The 26,136-nt window shown below is 41.0% G+C and overlaps 2 protein-coding genes across 2 annotated transcripts; both read left to right on the top strand.

Annotated features, from left to right (window-relative positions):
- The first annotated feature begins 1,113 nt into the window (after window positions 1-1,113).
- On the top strand, window positions 1,114-6,732 carry LOC121303389 (ficolin-1-B-like). Its single transcript, XM_041234059.1, has 8 exons — window positions 1,114-1,232; window positions 2,867-3,007; window positions 3,128-3,181; window positions 3,624-3,659; window positions 4,399-4,526; window positions 5,412-5,541; window positions 5,908-6,042; window positions 6,473-6,732. The coding sequence occupies exons 1-8, from the start codon at window positions 1,151-1,153 to the stop codon at window positions 6,712-6,714; spliced, it is 948 nt and encodes a 315-aa protein (XP_041089993.1). The 5' UTR covers window positions 1,114-1,150; the 3' UTR covers window positions 6,715-6,732.
- Window positions 6,733-9,551: 2,819 nt separating this feature from the next.
- LOC121303392 (E3 ubiquitin-protein ligase TRIM39-like) lies at window positions 9,552-16,828 on the top strand. Its single transcript, XM_041234063.1, has 5 exons — window positions 9,552-9,912; window positions 13,374-13,472; window positions 14,250-14,333; window positions 14,904-14,930; window positions 15,204-16,828. The coding sequence occupies exons 1-5, from the start codon at window positions 9,816-9,818 to the stop codon at window positions 15,737-15,739; spliced, it is 843 nt and encodes a 280-aa protein (XP_041089997.1). The 5' UTR covers window positions 9,552-9,815; the 3' UTR covers window positions 15,740-16,828.
- The last annotated feature ends 9,308 nt before the right edge of the window (window positions 16,829-26,136 follow it).

Below are 26,136 nucleotides of genomic sequence, written 5' to 3'. Positions count from 1 at the left end.
ATATCATTGGACAGAAGTAAGACAAATGGCAGTGGAGTCAGCAGTTGTTTAGAAAGGTATAAATACCCAACATTGTAAAGTTGTGTTAGTCTTTTCATCTCTTTCGAATTGACTCCATGGCTATCCGTGCTTTCTGATACAAACGTATGCGCTGAGCTGTACTGAGGCCTTGTCCGAAGTAAGTTTAAATCTCGTGCCTATATGATTGTATTGGAGGTATACCTTTCTTGTATCTAAAGTGTTTTTGAATCAAAAAACATTTGTCAGCTTAATCTTTTTCACTGCAATACCATCAGGCTCCTTTATAAGTATCAAAACATCCTCATTAGAAAAGGGCATGTTGTTATGAGCTGTTAGAGAGTCACCTAGGGACAAAGCAAGAGTCAAAACGAAAGCTGTGTTCCAGTCAAGTGGACTATAGATACTAGATATTTTGATTTATTGTACTTAGTTAACAATTGTATTGATATTCACTTTTTTATTTCTTATTATTTGGTTGGGTTATTTTAGCTTGAAGTGGGGGGTTATCACCATTGTTTGAATTTTATTATATTTAATTCACTTTTACTTCTGTTATTCACCTAGACTTTTAGCAGCACAAGGCTAATAAGCATTAGTACCAATGTATTGTAAACACTTTGTGCTAATTGGGGGTTTAGTTGATTTATATGATTTTAGACACTTATTCAAGAATATTTTGTGTTGTTTTTGTGTTCCATCCCTCCTTTAATCATCAATAAATACCTTTAATTTACATCCTATTGCTCACTGTTCCTATGTCTAGATCTGATTGAATTTCCCTCTAAAACAAATAGCTCTTTACTTCATGTTGAGCTGTTTGTAGAGTTCAGCAATATGCATTTATGTGTGTGTGTGTGTGTGTGTGTCATGCATTTGTTATACATGTGTCATGCATTTGTTATACATTCCAAAGCTACAGAGATTAGACATTTTGGAAACATAAAGTACATTTTAGACTTATTCCCACAGAAATCATATACACCCAGGTATAGAAATATTTCAGGAATGTGGACGGGTCTTAGAAAGTTGGGAAATCTTGAGTATAGAAAGAGTGTTTCTTGATAGTAAGCTTCACAGTGCTGGAAACCTACACAGTGCTACAAACCTACAATAGAACGAGGCTTGGAGAATGCTGCTCCCGAACGTAATGATAAGTCTATTACTCATTCTGTGCTGTACTTCATACTACAATGCTGAACAAACCTGCCCTGGTAAGAACTGTTACTTCATTTAAAATATCACTTACTTATTCCACTAATCAAATCATTTAAATCTGGTGATTACAAACAAGTTGTTTTACATATGCAGTATTTCAACACGACCTGGGAAAAACAACAATTTAAGATAACTGAAATATGTTTTGCAAAGTAAATATTCTTTGATAATATTGAAATATCTTTTGTGGAATGGAAATGTTTTTTTTTTTTTTTATCTGTAATTTCCTGTATGATTATTGACTTGTAAAACCAAGCAATCAGAACCGCAATTATTATTAATATATTAAAGATTATGCAACTGACTTCAACACCTGGGCAGAGGCAAATAACAAGCTGAAGGTTCTTTTACAAACAGACAGGCATATTTTACAGCTGATGACCATAACCTCAATACCACTTTACCACCAATGTTATGTCATGGTAACTCCCAAAAGAAAAACAATAGCTCCACAGTACTTCTTGCTGAACTCTTTGTAGAGTTACAGTTGTAAAGATTTGATATTTTGGGAACAATAAACTACATTTTAGACTTCTTCCCATGGATATCAGGGTGTTTTTTTAATTGTATTTACATCTACACCACCCCCTCGTTATATCACAAGTGTGGGGGTCCAATATAAAATCGCAATAAATCGAGGCCCGCGATAAAATAGGCCCACGGAAAAAAGATACAAATACTGCACTACAAGCAAAGCCTCATTTTATCATGGGCCTCGGATATTATAAACAGCAGCAATACATAGAAAAGAAAATAGGAGAGTAATACAGTACATGGTGCAACCGTAATGAGATTTTAAAATTATTATGAATATATTGCTTTGCAAATGGGCAATCACTAATCAATAGGGTAAAAGAAACAAATTGCATGCTAGTAACAGTATCTTTGTAGTACTAGGGCCCTGTGTTTTTCACTACTTGGTTTTTAAAACTGTATTTCAGTCCTTCAGCCACAAGATGCTGATATAGCCTCCTCATTAGGTAACCGATTGTGCAGTCATTAACATCATTTCGAAACCGCAAGTAGCACTCTCCTTATTGCGAAAAACTTTTATTCTGTTTTCATATAGGCTGCTATATATTACAGCATTAATAATTGCTTAATTAGTAGTTTTACAAGAACGTTATATCGGCATCTTGCAGTGCAGGACTGAAATACAGCTTAAATAAACAAGTCGCGAAAAACGCAGGGCCCTAGATATTACTAACAAAAATAAGGTAAAAAATAAATAAATCTGTGGCTTACTTTTGCCAGTCAGTGTAGTTACAACGTATAAGAATTACTTATTTTTTCTTCTTCATAGGGATGTTCTGACATATGCACATCATGTTATGGATCTTTTATCCATCCTCTCACAGTTGATTCCGTAACTTTAAGATCACGAGGAGTGACATCCTCTTTCACTCGATCAATAGCTTTCAACTTCTCTTCTACAGACACGTTTGCTTTGTGTTGACATTTTCGTTTTGTATGCAGTACTGTGTGTACTCAGTAAGTAACAATTGCGTTGAGCTCTGTGTAGAAAATTAAACTGCCAGATGTTTAGATTTCTAATGGGGTTAATTATATTCAGAGGCACGCGCATCTAGACTGTAAAAAAAAAGGGGATCCCTCCTCTCTTGTGTTCCAGAGGTGAAGCTGGTGGGTCTGAATGACAATGAGAGGCTGACTTTCCTCCAGGGGTGTCCAGGGCTTCCTGGGGTGCCGGGGACCAATGGCATTCCGGGGACCCCAGGCAGTAAAGGGGATCAGGGTCCTGCAGGGGGTAAAGGTACAGTAACTCAGTTTCATCTAGTATTCTTGGTTCTATTAGGATTCCATTCCTGATTAATCTTGAGTACCGGAAGAGTGTAGCGGGTGTACTTCTAAAATGACTTGTATCCTTTTATAGGAGCGAAAGGAGACCAAGGAGTAGCTGGGAAGATGGGTCCAGTTGGTGACAAAGGTGAACAGAATCATTGAACTGTATAAAATTGCACATTATCACATTTCAATTCCTCCAGAAGAGGTGCCAGGTGTGCTTCATGTCGACATTTCTTCCGTTTTCACGATCGCCCTGAACACAGCCATGTTTGGAGGTCCAGAAAGAGTGTACCAGAAGCTCTGTCTGCTGAACTCTTTTATTCTGTGTGTTTTTAGGAGTGAAAGGTGACTCTGGATCCATTGGAAATCCAGACCCAGCAGGAGCCAAAAGTAAAACTGTTCTATAGGAATATTTAAATCGCCAATGCCTTTATCAACATATCACTAACATGAATGAAAATGTGATATATCAATTCAATTTTATTCAAATGTAACCGTACAAAAAGGATTCTGTAAGTGTGTGTAAATAATATTACCATTTCATCAAACTGACAGTACCATAACTTGATTCTTGTATTCCACAGGGGAAAAGGGAGATTGCCCATGCCCAATACAAACAGGTGAGTGGAGATTAAAAAGACAATGGAACTGATTTACTAAACACTTTCACCAGAGCAATCTTTTATCTAAGGAACCCGAACTGCTGTGGCCAAGAACCACGAGATATGAACATGTCCCCCTGTATTGGCAGACTTGCATTGGCTTCCTGTTTGTTTCAGGATTGATTTGAAGATGCTGCTCCCGACATATAAAGCGCTCCATAACTGTAGTCCTCGATACCTAACAGCACTGTTGACTGCATGTGTCTCCAGTGAGTCGCCTCTTAGGTCACAGGATGCAGCCTTGCTCAACATTCCAAGAGTATTGTATACACAGGGGGGGGATTTCTGAAGTCCTTGTGCAACTTTAAACTTGAATAACTTTGGATGTGCACATGGTAGAAGGAAAATGTGAATGGCATATGAGAGCTTAATTCATACAGTTTTAACACAATACATTAGTTCACATTTCTAGGCTTCAACATACCACCTTTTTTCATGATGCTACATCATTCAACAACCTGATGATTTTCCAACTTGAAGACATCTTCAGTTGCTGCTGAGTGATGTCATGAATTGCATTTGTGATACATAGAAATTTGAACTATTGTATGGTCTTAAAACTTTATGAATTGTGCTTTCATATGATGTTGACATTTTCCTTCTATCATGTGCACATCCAAAGTTATTCAAGTTTAAAGTTGCACAAGGACTTGATAAGCACTGTTTATTATTGACACACTGTTTGCTATCACTGCAGGTGCTATGAGCTGTAAGGAGCTGCTGGAGCAAAGAAACACATTGAGTGGGTGGTACACGGTGTACACAGCCAGCAAGAAACCCATCAATGTGTTCTGTGACATGCACTCAGACGGGGGAGGCTGGCTGGTAAGTGATCTCTCAAACCCCTCCCTCTTTCCTTAGCTCCGAGGTTCCCAAACTGAGGTCTGGAGTCCAGTCTAAAACAAGTGTGTCCATCTCAATAGGTTCAGAAACCACTGGCTGATGGGCACGCTTCCCACGGTCATGGAATTCCATGGTAAAGTCATGGAAAATGGCCAATAAATGATTTTTTTTTTTTTTTTCACTCCAGGCAGCTGTTTCAAATTGATGGATTGAGTAATAACAGAACTTACAGTGGAAATTGACAGTATGAAATAAAGACACAAGTTGTTGTTGTTTTTTAAACAGAGTACCATATAGCTTTTCATTTGCAAATAATGAAACAAGGCCACATATTTTTTGATGCAGCTTCTTAAATTCTCCTCTAATAAATGAGACCCAAAATTAGGATTTGTTCTGTTGGCTCTCCAGGTGTTTTGAATAGACGGTATTCTTCATGAGGCCAGTTGAAAATATAATTTCGCATTTACATTTTATTATTTGATGGCAGTTTTCTTCGTTAAATCCCCCTTTGCGTGCTCAGTCTGCAGTCTTAAAGCTGGTGGATGGGATGGCTGTAAGGGGAGGAAGAGGAGGCCATCTTGATGATGTGGTTTTCTTTCCTATCATGTTTGTCAATATCCTCCTTATTTTCTGTGTACAGTTCCAACTTTCTGGGCTTTTCATTGTAAACATTAAAGAATTTAGTCATGACAAATCTGAAAATTGTCATGAAAAAATCATAGGAAAAAAATCTGATTTGTGTGGGATCCCTGGATGGGTGACTTTTTAATTCATTTTTAATGATTTCATCAATTTGTATTAATTAATTTACTCATTCAGATATTTCACTGCACTTCTTTCTCAAACTTGTTATTGATGCCACTGCAGGTATTTCAGAGACGTATGGATGGATCAGTTGATTTCTTTCGGGACTGGAATTCATACAAGAGAGGGTTTGGCAACAAGCAGACAGAGTTTTGGCTGGGAAATGAGAACATTCATTTATTAACGGCAACAGGTAAATTCCTTGCACTTTGTGTCTTTTCATTTTGGCCAGTTTGTTTGATAGACGTCTGCTGACTACCTGCTGTGCCAATCCTAATCTAAACGCCACGCGGTTGTTCTCTGTCAATCTATGTATTTTGTAAAGAAACCGGGAGTAGATTGGCTTGCAGAGAAGGGAAAGTCTGTACACTTCTGCAGGTTCAGAAAGCCAGGCTTTGTGAGTCTTAAGAATATCAAATGAATCTCTGATCTCTCACATCTCAATCTTACACTTGTGTTCTGTCTCAGAAATCTTGTTTCCAGAACCCCTCAATAAAGCCTCTTTGTTAAGTGCAGTTGGATGTACATTGCTCCTACCAGAGTATTGTTGTTCTTAAAGGTTCTCATGAATTACGTATCGATCTTGAAGACTTTGACCGTGAAAAAACCTTTGCAAATTACGAGTCATTTCAAATCTTGGGGGAATCTGAGAACTATAAACTCGTCCTGGGTGGATTTACAGGTGGTACTGCTGGTAAGTTTTTTTTTTTTTTTTTTTTCTTAGTGCAATAAAGAGACTGCTTATCCCTGAAACTCCTTTACGATACATATTTACTGTACGCTCCTGATTAATAATACTTGTTTATAGCACTGGAATGTCTGCACAAAGTGTTAGATTGTTCCCAGGTAAATGATCTCTTTTAATGGGTAAAACAGTTTGGTAAACACAGTACACATAAATTAAATTTACTGATTGATCAACTGAAAACTTAGATCTTACTCTAATTACAAAACTAAATATTTCACAAACAAAAGCCAAATGAATGACATGTGGGAATAAATTACTTATTTAAGTTAAAGGGACCACTGATTGTACCGGATTCAAATGTTTTTTTTTTTCAAGTGCCAAATGTAATTAAATTCACTGGAACGCCTATTTCATTTGACTCTTGTTTTGTTCCCAGGTGACTCTCTAACATATCAGAACAACATGCCCTTTTCTACTGAGGATCGTGACCCAAGTGCAAAGCGGTGTCCTGATCGTTTTAAAGGAGCCTGGTGGTATAATGATTGCCATCTTTCCAATCTAAACGGCATCTATAAAAACGGATCTCATGAATCCTTTGCAGATGGAATCAACTGGAAGACAGGGAAAGGATACAATTATTCTTACAAGTATGCCAATATGAAAATTAGGCTCAAATAGATGCAATTCTTTATTTCACATCAAGTTTTCATTTATTTTTTGCAAAAAACAAAGCATATACAACAAATAATACAGAATGCACATCATAGGTCACCCCCAATGTTCTCTCTAATGTTTTTTTGTACTGAGTGGACCACAGCCTTCTCTGAGCACTACTTTTCTGTCAATGGGCAGCTTATATTTAAACAATGAAAAAAATCGCTGCTGGGTTACTACTACTGTCAACTGAAAATCTCTCAGACTTTCCAATAATAATTTCACCACGGCCCCAATTAACGCATTTTTTCAGCAATTAGGAAAAGTGAATTTTTAGCATATTTTCATTTTACTTTCTGTGACTTTTTATGTATTACTAATGTGTGGAAGATATAGGCCTAAGTTTAAATTACATTTACAAAATACATTCTGTATGGTCGAAACATGTGTAATACCAATCCAACGCCCACACTGTGGCTGTACAGAATGATTAACCAGGACACAGAGAGAGAGAGACAAGAAACCAGTATCCTACCTGTTAATGAATAGCACGTGACCCACAGCTATAAAATGCACTTGAAAATATACAGCAAGAATAACTCTGCAGTATTCAAGTTAAAATCAATACTGTAACGTTTTTGCCTGGGTCCCCCCATGGGGCGAGATGATCTCACAGCACAAGGTTTGGATTGAACCTGCCACCTTCCGCATAGAAACACAGCACTGATACTGCTGCACAAAGGAGCCGCGGCCCCTTTGCTAGGTTTTGTGAGGAGGGGGCAGACCTTAACTGCATCACCGGGATCAGTATATTTAGTAATATTACCAACTGACTCACAAGCGGCCTGTATGTTTTTGGTGCACGGTATCACTCAGATTGCTGCGCACCTGTGCAGTTTAGAGGGCACATTCCACTCTAAAGACAGATATTACAAACATAAAATAATTTACCCAACCACATTCTCAACTGCTGGCAGCAGGTCTAACAAGGTCCAACAAATCTAAGACTACACAATTTAGATAAAGTAATCCAGGATGAGAGCTGGACAGGGCTGTGAAACTAGTGTAGCTGCTGGCATTTACTGATTCAGTAGTGAGTTGAGATTTGTGTTGCTGTTCGCTTCAGCTTGATTTCTTATTATTTGTTTGGGTTATTAGGGTTAGTATTACTCTCATGGTTGTTCAAGTTTATTATATGACAGTTCAGGGTTTTTAACCCCCATCCTGGTGCATTCTGGGAAGTGTAGTCCTGCTTTTCTTAAAGAAAAGAGACAAGGGAAAGGTACCTGAGGCAGGTGAAAACATACCAGAATGCACTGCGTTGGAAGATGAAAAAAGCCTGACCTGTCCCAGACTGTCCAGGTGAACACGGAGTCATATTATGATTGAATTCTGTTATATTTTATTCACTGGTACTTCTGTTATTCACCCTAGACTTTTTACAGCACAAGGCTTCTCATTATTACCACTGATGAACTGGAAGGACTTGCTCTGTGGTAATTGGGAGTTGATTTGTATTATTACACTGTGTAACAAAAAAAAAAAAAAAAAAAAAATTGTTCCTGGGTAGTAAGTGTTATTTCCTAATTGCTTATGCCTCAAAAGTATAGAAAATGGCTATTATTCCCCACAAACTTTGCTTTTGTGACCAGGACAGTGATATTTCAAAATATCACTATTTCCAATGGGAAAATGGGCAAATGTGTGTCTTTTCGTTCACTAAAGTCAGAAAAAAACAAAATATGAATCCAAATTAACATGTATTTATACTAAAGTAATACAAAGATGACTACAGAAGATTTAGAAGTGAGTAGTTTTTCGAGATTTACAATTATACTGAGATTATAATTATACTTATGTTCAGTAAGAAGAATCGGATCGAAAACGATTTTTGGTGGTGGAGCAGCTGAAGAATTAAAAAAAATCTGAAATTCTTTTTTGGGACATTTTTAAGTTTAATATTCACACAGCTAAGTTCAACGGCTGTCTAATTCTCGCGAGATTGCAATGCGTCACCTTTATAATGTCCAGCCCCTGCTGTGACAGAGCGCGTTGATTGGTCTATGTCTGTTCTATGTGTGTAAAAAACAAACCATACGAAAAAGCGCTCACACTGCATTGCTGCCTCCTGCAGAGCTCAGCTTTGTGATTATCAACCCTTTAAAAACTAATGGAATTTATCACAATGCCAGCTCGTTCTGACACAGCAGCACCAGCAACCTTTCGAACCTGGGGGTGCTGCAGCACGGCACCCCTACTTCCTGCGCCTATGCATCATCATCACCATCATCAACATCATCATCATCATCATCATCATCATCATCACAGCAGCAGCAACAAGAACAAAGTCCAAAGTTTAGTATTTATTTCCGTCTCGGGTCCCCTCACTCTACACGCACAGACAAGACAAAGGGAGGATGGCCATCCTAGAAAAGCAAAAATCAAGGAATATTTATAGTCAGGTGAGTATATTATTTTCAATTGCCGGGTAATTAATTAATTTAGCTCCAGGTGCTGAGTGAGGAAGCAATAATAAAGTGCTACAAATCAATCATAAAGTGCCCTATCAAAGAAAACCAGCACAAATCAAAATACACAAATAACAATGTGCAGTAGGGGTCACTTTGACCCTGTCACATACTACTATACTACTATTATGGCTTCCAGTAGACTTTATGTATTATCATTATGTAGTTTCTTTGATTACATGATGTTAAATAAAACATCATCATTCATATCAGATATTTTATTTTTATTTTTTATTACCAGTATGTCTCAATCCTAAAATTCTAGGCGATGCCAAACTTTTGGCCACAGCTGATCAACTTTTTCATGTTACTGGTAGAACTCATTTTTAATTTACAGTCGGACAGGCTCGCTAATTCTGCAGAAAAAAAAACCACTGACCACAAATGCATGCCCAGACCACAAGAGCGCTTCAGTGCACACTGACCATATCTCACAGCACTGGAGGGAGCGCAGCGTCGGCTTTAAACCACTTCCCGAGGGGGTGTTGAAACATCTTAAAAACAAGCAGCCCTGATCAGTCACAGTGTGTCAGTGTGAAAGTCAAGATTCTCTCAAGAACAGATTAAGCTCTTCTTCTCTTCATTAGAGTACTAGCCATGGAGATGGAAGGTATTTACACTGAGGTACAGAAACCAGACCAGGATTTCTACTGTGCCATCCAGCCAGGGGAGAAACAGCCTGGAAAACACACAGGTAATGAACCAGCCGGGATTTACTCATAGGTACAAATCTAAACTACTATCACAGCTGTTTCTATCTCTGCCTCCAGTCCTGCTCTGTAACATGTTTGAAGTTAATTTATTATATTGACATAGTGAAGATAAATGCTTTACACAAGTTAAGGATTGAGTCACAGGCAGTTCTACAAACAGTGGTGGCTAGTGCTGGACCAGTAATCATTCAATCTATAATATCACGATCAAAGTGTTTCACAATACAAAATACTGAATGTATACATTACTGCATTTATCAGCTATCGTGATGATCGTCATATTATGTAATAACCCACGCATTAAAAAAATAACAACACCGAATGCCGGTTTGTTCTGCAGAAACATCAACCTGAAGTGAGATTCTGTGAAACTAGCCCGCTGACAAATGCAACAACACGGTAGTCAAAGTCAAACAGCAAACTGCATTGGTTGCGTCAAGAGCAGCCAACTGCACCTCGGAGAAACAAACCGGCGCTCATCTGATCGCTTCTGGATTATCTGCGATTAACACCGACATCTCGTGAGGACTCGGGAACAGAATACAATCCCAAGAGGTTCCAGAGAGCCTCATCTGAAAATGAATTCGCGTTCATGTTGCTTGCATGCTTGCTGCGTTTGTCCCATATGAGTGACCGATACTGGGTGCAGGTCCGAATAGCGTGTCGGGGTTCTGTAGCTCTGGAAGAAAGATATGCATCACCCAATGAACTACTTTTGCTTCATAAACCTGAATGAAACCTGCTGAATAATGTTACGTTAACATATTGAATTACACGCCGCTTTGTAGTTTACACATATACTTCTCGACAAATTGAAAAAAGGAGAAATGGGACATTTTGAAATCTAACATGAAATACTCCTGGGGACGTATTCACAACGCTGCTTAACGCTAAGACTGGTGATAAGTCGCCCGTTTTAACAGACGGTCATTGAAACCTTAACAGATATTTTACATACCGATATAGCTGCATCAACTAACCGAAGCATTGCAATTCCAGCTTTGTTGCGGGTGATTCTTTTAAAACATTTTTTTTTTTTTTTGTATTACAGTATTAACTATGTCATTGTAATGCAGATCATACCATTAACAGTAATGTATAACAAGCAGCACCAAAAGCGCGGCTTGAGAGGAATGAAGACTTCATTAGCAGAGGTAGAAACATACAAAGTAATACCAGCTCCGCTGTTGTTTTGTGTTTGTTATCTACAGTGTTTTTTTTTTTTATAGCAAAAATGTATTTTGAATTTTCCGCAGCTATAAAACAAATCTCCAGCCCGCGTTCCCTTTTTTCGTGTGTCCTGCTACTGTTTCATCTCGTTTCGCCCTCTGCCTGGTTACTCCATTATTACCAGAAACTATATCCTGCTGCTAAAAATGCTGGCATCTCATTAAAAACCAAGAACGTCTTTCTTAAACACATCTAAAAGCAAATAAAAAAGATATACATATAAACAAATATTTTTTAAATGTACTTTATTAACAAATATTCCACTAAATACACATAAAATTAACTAAATTGTTTTTATTACACCCTAATTACATGTGATTATATAATATATATATTACTTAATTTTATACTTATATATTATAATATATACATTACTTAAGCAAGCAATGAGAGCCTATCCACTGCAAAATAATTAAACAGGTCAGTTTAAAATTATAACGATATATTTTTACTAGAAAATTACGAAATTCTATAATAACATATTTATTTACATAACATGATGATTTTTCTTCAGTCCCAGTGAAGAAGCTAAATGAATAATCTGTCCCTCAGGCAACACCTTTCTCTCGAGTGGGCTGCAGTGAAGACGCTGGGCGAGGCAGAAACGCTGTCTAAGTTGTCCCTCCCCGGCTCATAACAGTCAGCAAAAAACACTTGTGCCCTTTTTTTGGCCTTAAACCAAAAGGTCAGCTTTGTGAATACGGCCCCTGAGGCACTATTACGGGTTCCTGCAGATATCATTTTGTAGGTTCTTTGGTTAAATGATGTTAAATTTAAAAAAATCTAAATGATGTTCATATAACTTTTTTCTTTAAATGATGTCGCAATCACAAAATTCTAGGTGATGCAAATCTTTTGAATAGAGCTGCATTCGCACAGAACAAGCTGCAATTTGGTATCTGTGAACATTAGATATTGGTAACGTTTTATATTGCGTGGCATAAATTAATATTGAATAAATATGCAATTGATATTAAATTAATATTTAATAGATATGCAATAGCTGGTTTCTTGCTAAATGTTAACCAAATGTCGATTAAAAATGTAATTGCATATCACGTCCATTTATATTACGTTATGTTACCCTAGAAAATATGTAATAAGTTCCCTTTGTTTACATGTTTTAACTGAAAATACAGCTAATCTGATTTAAATTTCAATGGAAATTAACAAGGAATACTTCAACATAAATTTAATATCAACTGCTTATCTATTTAATATTAATTTATGCCACGAGATACAAACCTTTACCGAAATATTTGCTGACAACTTGCAGAAAATTTGCAGATCAAGTGCTCAAATATAGCGTTTAGCTCCGCACTAACTTCCTGTTATTTCTGACAGAATGTTTAATTATAACCTTGTTTCTGCTGTGGTTAATGGAGTGAAATGCAGATAATTCTGCGTGGAAACAAGCGCCTTACCCGGCAGCAAGTGACATGATTGTAGCGAATGTGACATTGATATAAATAGAGGCTCGTTTAGAGAGCAGTGAGTTAATAGATATTTCTAAACTACATCCCTTCTTGCTATTTTACAATAATAATAATAATAATAATAATAATAATAATAATAATAATAATAATAATAATAATAATAATAATAATAATATCGAAGAAAGGATGCAGGGACGATTAGAAACATTCAAATGCATGTATGTATATCTGTTCTAAATTAGGTAATAAATTACACGTATTAAGAGATTTTAATACTGCTTAGTGTATTTTATATAATAATAATAATAATAATAATAATAATAATAATAATAATAATAATAATAATAATAATAATAATAAAACAACTAAGGCTTGAACTTAAGAAAAATAAATAATACAGGAGTTAAAATTATCCAAATATGTCTAACAGATCTTAGACAAATCTTACAATCAATATTTTTCTTCAACCTACCTGGCCTTACTTTAGTTCTGAAAATGTATGCTAACGTATCCTTGGATATTTTAAACATTTACATTTGAGCTAGTTACCAGTTATAGTATTGATTTATCGATGAGCAAATGGATCATAACTTATGTTAGGAAGACCCGAACATGAATACGGGTCGAGCCCATCAGTTTAGGGTTAACTGACGTTTTTAGAACCCTGAAATCTTTCATGCTCGGCTTGCAGTTTTCCTGTGAATAATCCCATCGTGCTGCAGAAAATTAACTTTACCCAATTTATGTCAAGAGCTTCATTTCACATTTATTCCCAGCAAACACGACTGTGAAGAAAGCCAGTTCCTGCAAGTGGGCTGCTGTGGGTCTTGCTGTGCTGTGGATCCTCTCAGTGTCTGTCGCCCTGGGTGTGATCTGTGAGTAGTGAACACTGATGAGAAAGAGGAGACTTTGCAGTGACCGGCGCTGTGGGTCAAAACATATGAAAGAAATGAGCGTCTGCTTTCCTGTAATTTAGTTCAACAGCCACAATGTTCCAGGCTTGATATTCAGCTTCCTCGTCTTCCAGGGGGAAGTGGTTTTGGAGGAGTAGCTGTGACAGGATAGCATCACGGCTAAGAATGTTACCAGCAGCAATTAGAGACTCAGAGACAATTTGCATCAATACCTAACTGAGGAACGACCACAGCTGTGATTGCTGGCAGGGATAGATTTAACCCCATCCCTGTCAAGCTTACCTCCCCCCCTCATGTTACATACAGGGGCAGGGCTGCTGCACTTCCACAGTAGCCAACCACACTTCTATGCTCAAACGTTTTGCACCACCCGATAGAATGAACTAATAGTGCTTCATGAAGGTGAATGAAACCTGCTGAATAATGTTACATTAACATAGTGAATAAAACATCGCTTTGTAGTTTTCTATATACTTAATAAAAAACTGACCATTGAAAAATGTGACATTTCCAAAATGCAACATGAAATACTACTGTGTTTCGGTTATGGCTTACGGTAGACTTTTGCGGTATCATTTTGTAGTTTCTTTGATTGACTGATGTTAAATAATATGTAAATTATGTTCATAAGGGTTTTTTTTAATGTTGTCTCAATCCTAAATATCTAGGTGATGATAAACTTTTGGCCAGAGCTGTATGATAAAATAGAAGCTGTTTGGTTTTAATCTTGTTTCTCAGTTCACAGGGATGCACAGTATGCCAGCCTCTTTCAAAGGTATTCTGACCTGCAGACTCACCTGAAGAACTATACAGACATGACAGGTAAACTGCACTGCTGGTAAATATTCATATCTTACATGAATTAGTGCTGCATAACTAGCATCCTTGTGCTTATATGGACATCTTTCTGTTGCCACAAAATGAATCACTTACATCTCAAAAGGAAAATAATGCAGGTTAAATCTACAGCAGAGACCAAACGTTTACATGCAGTACTGCATTGAGCAGAGCTGTATTGAAATGTATTCATTAACACAGTGTATTGTATAGATCTCTCATTGAGCAGAGCTGTATGGAAATGTATTCATTAACACAGTATATTATATAGATCTGTCATTGAGCAGAGCTGTATTGAAATGTATTCATTAACACAGTATATTGTATAGATCTCTCATTGAGCAGAGCTGTATTGAAATGTATTCATTAACACAGTATATTGTATAGATCTCTCATTGAGCAGAGCTGTATTGAAATGTATTCATTAACACAGTATATTGTATAGATCTCTCATTGAGCAGAGCTGTATTGAAATGTATTCATTAACACAGTATATTATATAGATCTCTCATTGAGCAGAGCTGTTTTAAAAATCCTCTTTTTTCTTTGTTCTAGTGTGGAAGTGGATCATCTGTGCTGCAGGTATTGTTTTTGTATTAATAAACCAAATAACTTGAATGGCAAAAATTATCTCTCTTATTATTCATCTGAAACTCAGACTGTCTCTGCATCAGAATATTCAACTATAATAAAGCAGTGGACTCGCACAGCCAGTGTCTGGAAATGAGGCTTTGAGCAGGGTGTGAAAATCAATCAGGAGACAATGTAAAGCTGGATTAACATTCAATCGCAGGGCTAGTGGGTGGGTTGATATTTCTCAGGGATCATGATTATTGTCTCCTCTCTTCATCACAGCTGATGTGACTCTGGACCCTGATACAGCACACCCCTATCTCATCCTGTCTGAGGAAGGGAAACAAGTGAGTTGTGGAAACACACAACAGGCTCTTCCTGACAATCCAAAGAGATTTGATTATGTTGCCAGTGTCCTGGGCAAGCAGGGCTTCACCTCAGGGAGACACTACTGGCAGGTGGAGGTGGGGGAGAAGACTGCATGGTATTTAGGAGTGGTCAGAGAATCCATCAACAGGAAGGGGGAGTCTATATTGAGTCCTGAGACTGGTTATTGGACACTGAGCCTGAGGGATGGAAAGTATGAGACTCTTGTTGGCCCACCTATCCCCTTGAGTGTGAAGCCCCGGAAGGTGGGGGTGTATCTGGATTATGAGGAAGGGCATCTCTCCTTTTACAATGTGGAGACCAGATCTCACATCTACACTTTAAATGACTCCTTCACTGAGAAGCTCTATCCATACTTCAGCCCTTTTAATAATGCTGATGGTAGAAACGCAGCCCCGCTGATCATCCTCCCTGTCAGTGATAGAGATTGAATGAAGTGGTGTATCTGTATGACAACCTATACCAGCACTGGCAATCCTGTTCACTGCATTATTATTTGCCCACCTATTCCTTTGTCTACCTGTAATTGTTTTACCGATTGGCACTGTCAGTAATTATGAGCTTGACAAAACTATGGGAACGCCCGTCACATTTAACACACCCCTGCGACTTGTGCACATGGGCTGTCCCTCACATGCTCATCACATTTAACACACCCCTGTGATTTATGCACATGGGCTGTCCCTCACATGCCTGTCACATTTAACACACCCCTGTGACTTGTGCACATGGGCTGTCCCTCACATGCCTGTCACATTTAACACACCCCTGTGACTTGTGCACATGGGTTGTCCCTCACATGCCTGTCACATTTAACATGCCCCTCTGACTTGTGCTCTTGGGCTGTCCCTCACATGCCTGATTCATTTGTGCGGCACCAGCCATCTCATCACTGTGCTCAGCCTCATCACTGATCAGCCTCATCACTGTGCTCAGCCTCATCACAGTGCTCAGCCTCATCACTGTGCTCAGCCTCATCACTGTGCTCAGCCTCATCACTGTGCTCAGCCTCCTGTCTGATCAGCCTCATCACTCTGATCAGATTCATCAATGTGCTCAGCCACATCACTGATCAGCCTCATCACAGTGCTCAGCCTCATCACTGATTAGCCTCATCACAGTGATCAGCCTCATCACTGTGATCAGCCTCATCACTGTGCTCAGCCTCCTGTCTGATCAGCCTCATCGCTATGCTCAGCCTCATCACTCTGATCAGATTCATCAATGTGCTCAGCCACATCACTGATCAGCCTCATCACTGATCAGCCTCATCACAGTGATCAGCCTCATCACAGTGCTCAGCCTCATCACAGTGCTCAGCCTCATCACAGTGCTCAGCCTCATCACAGTGATCAGCCTCATCACTGTGATCAGCCTCATCACTGTGCTCAGCCTCCTGTCTGATCAGCCTCATCACTGTGCTCAGCCTCATCACTCTGATCAGATTCATCAATGTGCTCAGCCACATCACTGATCAGCCTCATCACAGTGCTCAGCCTCATCACAGTGCTCAGCCTCATCATTGATCAGCCTCATCACAGTGCTCAGCCTCATCACATTGATCAGCCTCATCACAGTGCTCAGCCTCATCACAGTGATCAGCCTCATCGCTATGCTCAGCCTCATCACTCTGATCAGATTCATCAATGTGCTCAGCCACATCACTGATCAGCCTCATTACTGTGCTCAGCCTCATCACTGATTAGCCTCATCACTGTGCTCAGCCTCATCACAGTGATCAGCCTCATCGCTATGCTCAGCCTCATCACTCTGATCAGATTCATCAATGTGCTCAGCCACATCACTGATTAGCCTCATCACTGTGCTCAGCCTCATCACTGCCCACATATTTCTGTTGTGTTGTTGTTTTAAATTAATCTTTTTGCAAGAGTTGCATTGATTCCTTTATGCTAACATGACACTGGATTGCAGTCACAATCACATGTAGATTTAGTTGCTTATTTTTGTGAAATGTATATTAAAAGGTTGCTTCACACCACCTGTGAATGACATCAGTGAGCAAAAACAACAATAGAGAATGCTAGAGAGCAAACTATGATATTAAACAGGTCCAGAATTAACCAGGTAGATGATGAGTGCCAGGATCCCTTTACAATATGTATCAGTCTTGCTTATTTAGACGCTCATGCAGGTAGGGTTAAGATCTTTTAACTTTCTATACTAGAGACCTTGCTTTTAGAAATGTGGACTTGGTCAGATTGCACTGTTTTGGGTTCATGTGGCTGAACCAGATTAAGTTCCAGGTTTTTGTAATCTCTGATTCATTAATAAATATTTTAATTTCTAATGAAACACTGTTTCTTGTGCCTCTTTGTGCGCTTGTCCATGTGTTTTGAAAATCGTTGCACCAAAAAAAAATTAAAAACAGTGAGTGATTGTTTAAACAGTTTGTCTAATGAAGTGCAGTGTTTATTTTGTGTCAATAGATGGCAGCACACTGTTAGTAAACAGAACTCATCACTCTCTGCAGGGCTCAATGTCAAGTACATCTATAAGAGCATAGAACAGTCACAAATGAGAGGAGTCTGTTCAGCCAATCAGCGCTCGTCTGGTCCGAGCAGCTGATTGATCTCAGAACTTTGTCAAGCCTGGTCTTAAAGGATCCCAGTGATTCAGCATCAACAACACAACTAGGTAACCCTAGGCACCTCTGGGCCTAGTCTCTGTACTGCACTTAAATTATTGGTTAAGGTTAACTATGTTAACATTATTCAAGCAGGTTTCATTCAACTTTGTAAAGCAAAATGAGTTAATTCTGTAGGGTGATGCAACACTTCTGGCCAGAGCTGTACAGTATGGACAGTTTCATATAAAACACATTTGCTTCACAATTATATGCAATGATCAGCTATACAATGAAATGTACCTGTAATACACTATATATGTTACTGTGACAGAAATACAATGATTGTTGGTTGTAAATCTCCCTCCCGACCTGTGAGGGCACTAAGCAGGAAGAACAGAGTGGTCTGTGGATGGGCTGGTCTGACAGTTCTTTTCCAGGGTCCAAGGGAAGTAGGGCAGTTAGGAACGGGGTGACACTCTGTTTCAATAGCACATTGACCCGGAAGGGAAAAGAAGTGGCAGCCGCAGATTGGAGAGATGGTTGCACTTGTTTACCAAGGGGTCATGTGTGACAGCATAAAAGGGGACAGAGAATCATAATCTGTTCTTTTGCTTTGGTTTGTGTAAATAAACTGAGAAGGATTGTGAGAGTCCCCGTTCCTAATCATAAAAGTACCATGAGTGTTTTGTTTGTTTTGTCTTGTAAGTGTCTTGACTTGTCTTGTCTTGTACATTACCAGACAGCTAGCACGTATCTGGAGCTGTTGCCTAGGGCCAGCATTAAGCCGGAACAGCACTTCACAAACAGTCACTAAATAACCTGTATCCCCCAGCACGAGCACTACTGCACTCACCCAGGACTGGTGACCGTGTATTTATTATTGTGGGATGGACATTTGTTTATTATTTGGGAGTGCAATACCGTTATTATTTACCCCGTGCAGTATACATTGTTGTGTATTGCTGGGGGATTATTGTTTTGGTCACCAGACCTGGAATAAAAATAAACCCCACTTTTCCAAACGGGATTCCAAGGCTCTGTCTGTTTAATTACTGCACTGCATCACTCCTACATCCGGCTGTCTAATTACTGCACTGCATCACTCCTGCACCTATCTGTCTGTTTAATTACCGCACTGCATCACTCCTGCACCTGTCTGTCTAATTAACACACTGCATCACTCCTGCACCTGTCTGTCTAATTAACACACTGCATCACTCCTGCACGTGTCTATCTAATTAATACACTGCATCACTCCTGCACGTGTCTGTCTAATTATCGCACTGCATCACTCCTGCACCTGTCTGTTTAATGACTGCACTGCATCACTCCTGCACCTGTTTGTCTAATTACCGCACTGCATCACTCCTGCACCTATCTGTCTGTTTAATTACCGCACTGCATCACTCCTGCACCTGTCTGTCTAATTACCGCACTGCATCATTCCTGCACCTGTCTGTCTAATTACCCCACTGCATCACTCCACCAGTTCAGTTTCACAATCAACTGCCTAATATTATATTTGCACCGGTTTATTAAAAAAATATTAAGATTATTTGTGGGTATTATCATTAAGTCAACTTGTATAGTTTATATACCACTCTCTTAGTCGTGTGAGCTATTGTGGTGCTGTAGGGTGACCCTGCAGACTCACGGCACCGTCCTCTACGCTGATTCACTCAGAACTGATCACAACAGCCTGGCACCATCCACGCTCACTTCGGCACTGACGCGAATTGGTGCTTCCACCTCGGTGCTGACACCGACGCTGCTTACTCTCCGCCGATAGCTCGGCACCAAAGCATACTGCTCGGCACCGATGCCCCCGCACCAAGTCAGTACACTCTGCAGGGTCCTCAGCTGGTTTTCACCAGTGTGACCAGTGTACAGCCAAGCTCCCGCTAACAGGATGAGCACACCACTTGTGTTCGATGCCTCGGGCCGGATCACATGGCCAGGGCGACCTTCATCAGAGGGGATTAAGACCTTACCTGCCCGTCAAAGCCATGCAGGGCAACTGACACCATGCTAAAGAAGGCATATGCTTCAGCGGCGTTGTCAGTAAGAGCGGCAAACGACATGTCCATGTTGGTGCTCTACCAGTCACAGCTAGTGGGAAGACTGCAGGAGCGGGCAATGGAGACAGATGCGGGGGGAGTTTCAGGCAGTGACGGGAGCGATGACTGACCTGATGGGAGAGTTGGGTCAGGCATCAAAGAGGTCTCTGGCGCACTTATGGCCACTCGCCAACATATTTGGCTGGCCCAAGCCAAGGTTGTATAGACAGAGAAGGTTGCATTGCTGGATGCCCCTATAACACCGGGGCAGACATTCAGAGCGACTGTTGATGAGATCCTTGAGAGGTCCCACAAGGCCACGGAAGTTGCTTCAAAGTTTTCCTGACTTCCTGCCAATCGCCAGCACCCTAGGTGGCCTTCCCAGCCTGCTGGGGCAACTGGGATTGAACGTCGCTCTCCACCCCAGGCCAAACAAGCAGGCAGAGGAAAAGGCGGCCAGGAGTAACTGGTTCTCTGACTGGAGAACAAGGCCGGGACCTAAAAAAGATGTACCACCTCCCAAGGCCAAGGGAGACCGCCCCTGAGGGGCTCCGACTGCCAACCTTCCCCTCTCAACAGGACTGACCACTGGACACAACCCATGGCAAGGCTGCACCCGGGTGCTATCGACTATGAGACACGGTTACGCTCTGCAATTCCGCTTAGGCCTGCCACCCTTCAAGGGTGTGCTCTTTACCACTGTCGAACCAGCGTGCGCGATTCTCCTTCAACAGAAGATTGTCAATCTTCAACAGAAGTATGCTGTGTGCTTGGTAAACCCAAGTGATGTCCTCAGCAGCTTCTATTCCAGGACGGCGGTTTCCGACCTATTCTGGACCTCAGGGTCCTCAACATATTCCTCAAACAGAGAAAGTTCAACATGTTGACAGCACAGCGTATCCTCCAGTCCGTCCAGCCGGGCCACTGGTTCTCATCTATCGACCTGCGAGATGCCTACTTCCATGTCCAGATCCGTCCCATGCACAGAAAATATCTACGCTTCGCCTTTCAAGGCAATGCGTATGAATTTTGCATGCTGCTGTTTGGCCTCTCGCTGGCACCCCACACATTTTCCAAGTGTATGGATGCAGCACTGGCTCCACTCAGGCTGCGGGGGTATTCGGATCTTGAACTACCTGGACGATTGACTAGTTTACGCACCTTCCAAAGCACGCCCCGAGGCGCACACCAGATAGGTCATAGATCATGTGATGAAGTTAGGGCTCTCCATACATCAACAGAAGAGCAACTTCATACCGTCTCAGTCCACAGTGTTCCTGGGGATCAAACTGAACTCGTGAGCATGCTTGCCTCACTGTCGGAAGACAGGATTCAGTCGTTGGAAGTCACACTCTCCCAATTCGGAGTGGATGCTCTACTACAGATCAAAATGTTTCAATGGTTTTTGGGGCTGATGGCAGCCACCTCGAGAATCCTTCCCCTAGGACTATTGAGAATGTGGCCGCTTCAAGCCTGGGTGAATACGCAATCTTCGCCTCGGATCTCCCCTTGGCTCCCCTCACAGAAGAAAAGTTGTCACTACGGACGCCTCCAGTCTGGGCTGGACAGCAGTCTGGAATGGGAGGGAAATAAGAGGTCAGTGGAAGGGACATTGGCAGCAAGCACTTATCAATGTCCAAGAACTGCAAACAATAGCCCTGGCGTTATCTCATTTTTGGCAGCAGTTAGCGCACAAACACCTGCTGGTCTGGTTGGACAATACAATAGTGGTAGCCTACATAAACCACCAAGGCAGCCTGTGCTCGCCGGGCCTTCACCACGCAGTGCATAGACTCCTGTCCTGGATGCACAGAAACTTGCGTTCCATCAGGGCGGTTCACCTCCCCGGTGTGGACAACAGAGCAGCAGACCTCCTGTCCAGAGGAGCTCCAGACAGCTTGAAGTGGAGACTGCACCCTCAGGTCGACCTCTTTGCCATAGCCGAGACCACTCATTACCCCGTATGGTTCTCCGTGGAGAGAGACGGGGGCCCCATGGGAGCATACACGCTAGCTCACCCCTGGCTACAGGGGCTCTTGTATACGTTCCCTCTGCTGTCACTATTACCCCTGACACTAGAGAGGACCAGGGTGGAGAGAGCACAGGTTCTGCTGGTTGCACCCAGATGGCTGAGGTGCCCCTGGTTTACTCTCCTCTCCAACATGTTGTTGGGTCAACCGCAGCAGCTCCTGCTCGGCAAGGACCTCCTGAGCCAAGCTGAGGGGTTATTATGGCACCTGAATCCAGCCCAGCTCCAACTCTAGGTCTGGCCGTTGAACAGAGCCTTCTATCCGGACAAGGTTTGCCAGATGCAGTGGTAGAGACACTACACTCTGCTAGGGCGCTGAGCACTAGAGCCCAGTACTCATATAAATGGAAGGTTTTCCAAGACTAGTGAATTGCTGGGGGTCACGATCCTGTGACCTATTGAGACAATTCTAACCTTCTTACAACACCTGTTTGATGTGGGAAAATCTGCATCTACTCTGAAGGTCTACCTGGCAGCAATATCGGTGTGCTATGATAAAATTAACTCTGTGTCTCCTGGGGCACACTTCCTGGCAGTACAATTTCTTAAAGGGGCTCGGAGCAATGGTCCCTACATGGGATACCCATGGCATCAGCAGAGCTGCGCCCTGTTTCCCTCAAAGTGGCATTTTTATTAGCCATTACGTCTGCCAGAAGAGTAAGTGAGCTTCATCGCTGTTCATTGATGACACATGTATGGCTTTCATTGGTAATGACTCGCGGGTGACATTAAGAACGAACCCAGCCTTTTTGCCAAAGGTGGTCTCCTCATTCCATATTAACCAACCAGTGGTTTTGGAAGCTTTCAGACCTCCCCTGCATAAGTCAGAGGATGACCGTAGGCACACACTTTGCCTGGTCCAGGCTCTGCACTGGACACAGTCCAATCAGCCGTTTGTCTGCTATGGGTCCCGCTCTAGAGGTCAAGCCCTGTCGAAGCAACGTCTAGCGCTCTGGGTGGCAGATGCCATACGCTTGGTATATGAACAGACAGACCCCTATGCCGGGGAGACATTACGGACCATTCTACCAGGGGCCAAGCAACTTCGTGGGCTCTCTTTCATGGTGCCTCCTTGAATGAGCTTTGCAATGCTGCTACATGGACAAGTAGTCATACATTTGCACATTTTTACTGCTTTGATGTTGCAAACCGAGCAAGACCCTCCCTGGGTTCTAGGGTTTTGCAGGCGGCATGCCCTTAGGCGTCATGTGGGCTCTGAGGCTATCACTGTGAGGCTGTACTGTCAGTAATCTGGAGCCACGACAGCTTTGGTACAGCTTCCCATTCGGTAATGGTTGTCATTCCACTTCAAAGGGAAGGTTAGGTTATTACCATAACACTGATTCCCTGAAAAGAATGACAACCATTACCCTTCGAGATCGTGTTCCCAGCTGACCTTCAATTTCGAAAATGGCGATATGCTACTGTGAGGATGCCCCTTTTCAGCAGGAGGTGGGAGGGAATTCCTCCTCACAGCATTCCTCCTCACAGCATTCAGTCCAGTGAAGAGCAGCAGAGGCCCCTGAGCTGCTGCACAGCATTCAGTCCAGTGAAGAGCAGCAGAGACCCCTGAGCTGCTGCACAGCATTCAGTCCAGTGAAGAGCAGCAGAGACCCCTGAGCTGCTGCACAGCATTCAGTCCAGTGAAGAGCAGCAGAGGCCCCTGAGCTGCTGCACAGCATTCAGTCCAGTGAAGGGCTTCAGGGGCCATGGTTGAGTGAAAGGAAGTGCTGCAGGATGAACACGCAGCGCAGGGTGCACAGGAAGTGATGGCAGTGCATTAAACTGACACTATAGATTATTATTTAGAGGAGATGCTCATGTTAAGGTCTTCAATCCCTGTGAATGGGGCGGGACATCCCTGGACAAGAGATGCTGCAACTCCGAGCATTCAGCAAGCTTGAACTTGCACAGCTTTAGATGAGGAATTCAATACTCGGTGGGCTTCTTTAACAGCACTGTAGAAATGTCTCATGAGTTAAAAACTTGAGTAAAAGTTTTGTGAACAGAGTTCTTCAGCAAGACAAACTCACACTGACAGACTGTAACATACACCCCCAGCCATAGCTGTAAAATAAAGACCAGTCTGATCAGTGTGAGCTGCATTCAGTGAATGTGCCAGACACACATCTCATCATATTTCCAGACTGTGCTTCTCTCTGTGAGGGAAGTTTATGTATTCTAATATAATTCTATATTTTTCTTGTATGTGCCGAGTTCTCCCTGCATTCTTTCTCTCATCTCCCCTCACCCAACTTAAAATGCAAGCTTCAAAAGAAACTAAGAAAGCAGGCTGCAGATCTGCTAGCCAGGGCCAGGAAGAAATTAACAAGATTGTGTTGATTAGATAAGGATACCAGGCCAAGTGGCTCAAGAAAGTGTGTTTGTTTTTCTAAATGGTCAGTTACGTGTAACTCTAAGTGGGTTAGAGAATGTCTCTAAATTAGCCTTGCCAGTCAGCAAACCTTTAAAATGTTTAGATGAGTATACATGATTAAATATATGATTGACACTGACATTTTGTTCATAAATTTCTTAAACTAACATTACCAAACACTATACACACTGTGATGACTGCTGTCTGTCACATTGTATTTTGATAACTGTCGGTATGATATTAAGGATTGAAAATATTTGTTTTGTGCCTTACAATGACATGCGGCACATCCATGGTTAAATCCGTAAAGAATAACTTACTATTTAAAATGAAAAAATTGTACTTTATAACCAAATATAATCCGTTACTCAGGCTCTGAGTAGCCATATATAATAAGGTATGGAGTTATTCATCTTTTTGTGGGCAACATGAATATAAAGGTTTTATAGAGACAGGAAGGAGCACAGTGGAGTTATTAATAAGAGACGTTTCTTAAGTTACCTTTTAAGAAGATATTCGATGGACAGCCTTATCCAAGGCAACGAGAACAGTTCTTTGAAGATCAAGGACACACCTTTTTCTAGGGATAGCTGCCAATGGTGTTACCTTTTGGGTCAATCCCAACGATTGGCTGGTGTCTCAGAACACCCATCTCATGCCAATTTTAAAAGACTGGAATCAAATGATTTCTGGGGGTCTTGATTTTGCCAGCCATTCAAGATCTAGTTTGGAGCTATTCTTTGAGGAATCACCGATATATCTCGAAGCTACAGAAGATCCCTGGTTGGAGAAAACCTTCAACTTAAGAATTTCAATCTGCTGAACTAAACTTTGAATTGATCTGCAACCAAAAGACAGTATCTTTGAAGAGGATTAACTGCAATTGACTTTCTAAGTGGGATTTTAAAAGAAAAACTTCACACCTTGTGCTTGGAAATCTAATAATTTGCAACGAAACTCCATGACTCTTAAATCAAGTTTTGCATATTAATGGGCTCGTGTAACTGTCTGTTTTTGTATTCACCACTAGACAGTTAAGCACACCTCCAGAGCTGTTGCTAGGGTCAGCACGATCCAGAGCACCACTACACTCCACACAACCTGTGTCTGCACAGAGCACCTGCACATCTGCACGCACCCAGGACTGGTGACCGCGTCTTATGTTTTGTTCGGGACTGTGCCCTGTTTTTGTTATCCACGTGCTTTACACATTGTTGTGTATTGCTGGTGATTTATCATTTTGATGGTCACCAGACCTAGAAACAAAAATAAACACTAATTCACAGAAATATCGTTGTCTGCCGATCACTCCTGCACCGCATCACCTGTTCCCTTTACCAGCCACTTTGCTACAGTGCTATATAATAAGACTAGTTAAAAATCATTATTTCTTAAATTGTCTGTGTTTTTTTTGTTTGAAACAAGGTGCACTTTTACAGAGAGTAAACATTCATGATTTAATCAATTAAAATTAAGCCAGAACTGCTAATTACTATTGGAGTAATGTATTGCTGTAGTTTATAGCATAATTGGTAAACTATAGTGACTAAGTCCTTGTGACAGGCTGGCAACTGGATAGAGGGCAAGAGACAGACTGCAGTTCAAAAAAATATATACTTTTCTTATAAACACAAAATAAAAGGGCACAAGAGCAAAAATAAAGATATTTAAACACAAATAATGAAACAAAAAGCAAAACTTACAAAAATAAAGGTTTCCAGGCTGGGCAATGCCTTCACTGGATTAGAAAAAATTCACAAAACCACAAAACAAACACC

This window comes from Polyodon spathula, chromosome 32 (genome assembly GCF_017654505.1).
Source record: "Polyodon spathula isolate WHYD16114869_AA chromosome 32, ASM1765450v1, whole genome shotgun sequence".
NCBI lineage: Eukaryota > Metazoa > Chordata > Actinopteri > Acipenseriformes > Polyodontidae > Polyodon > Polyodon spathula.
This window is presented reverse-complemented; position numbering and strand designations above follow the sequence as displayed.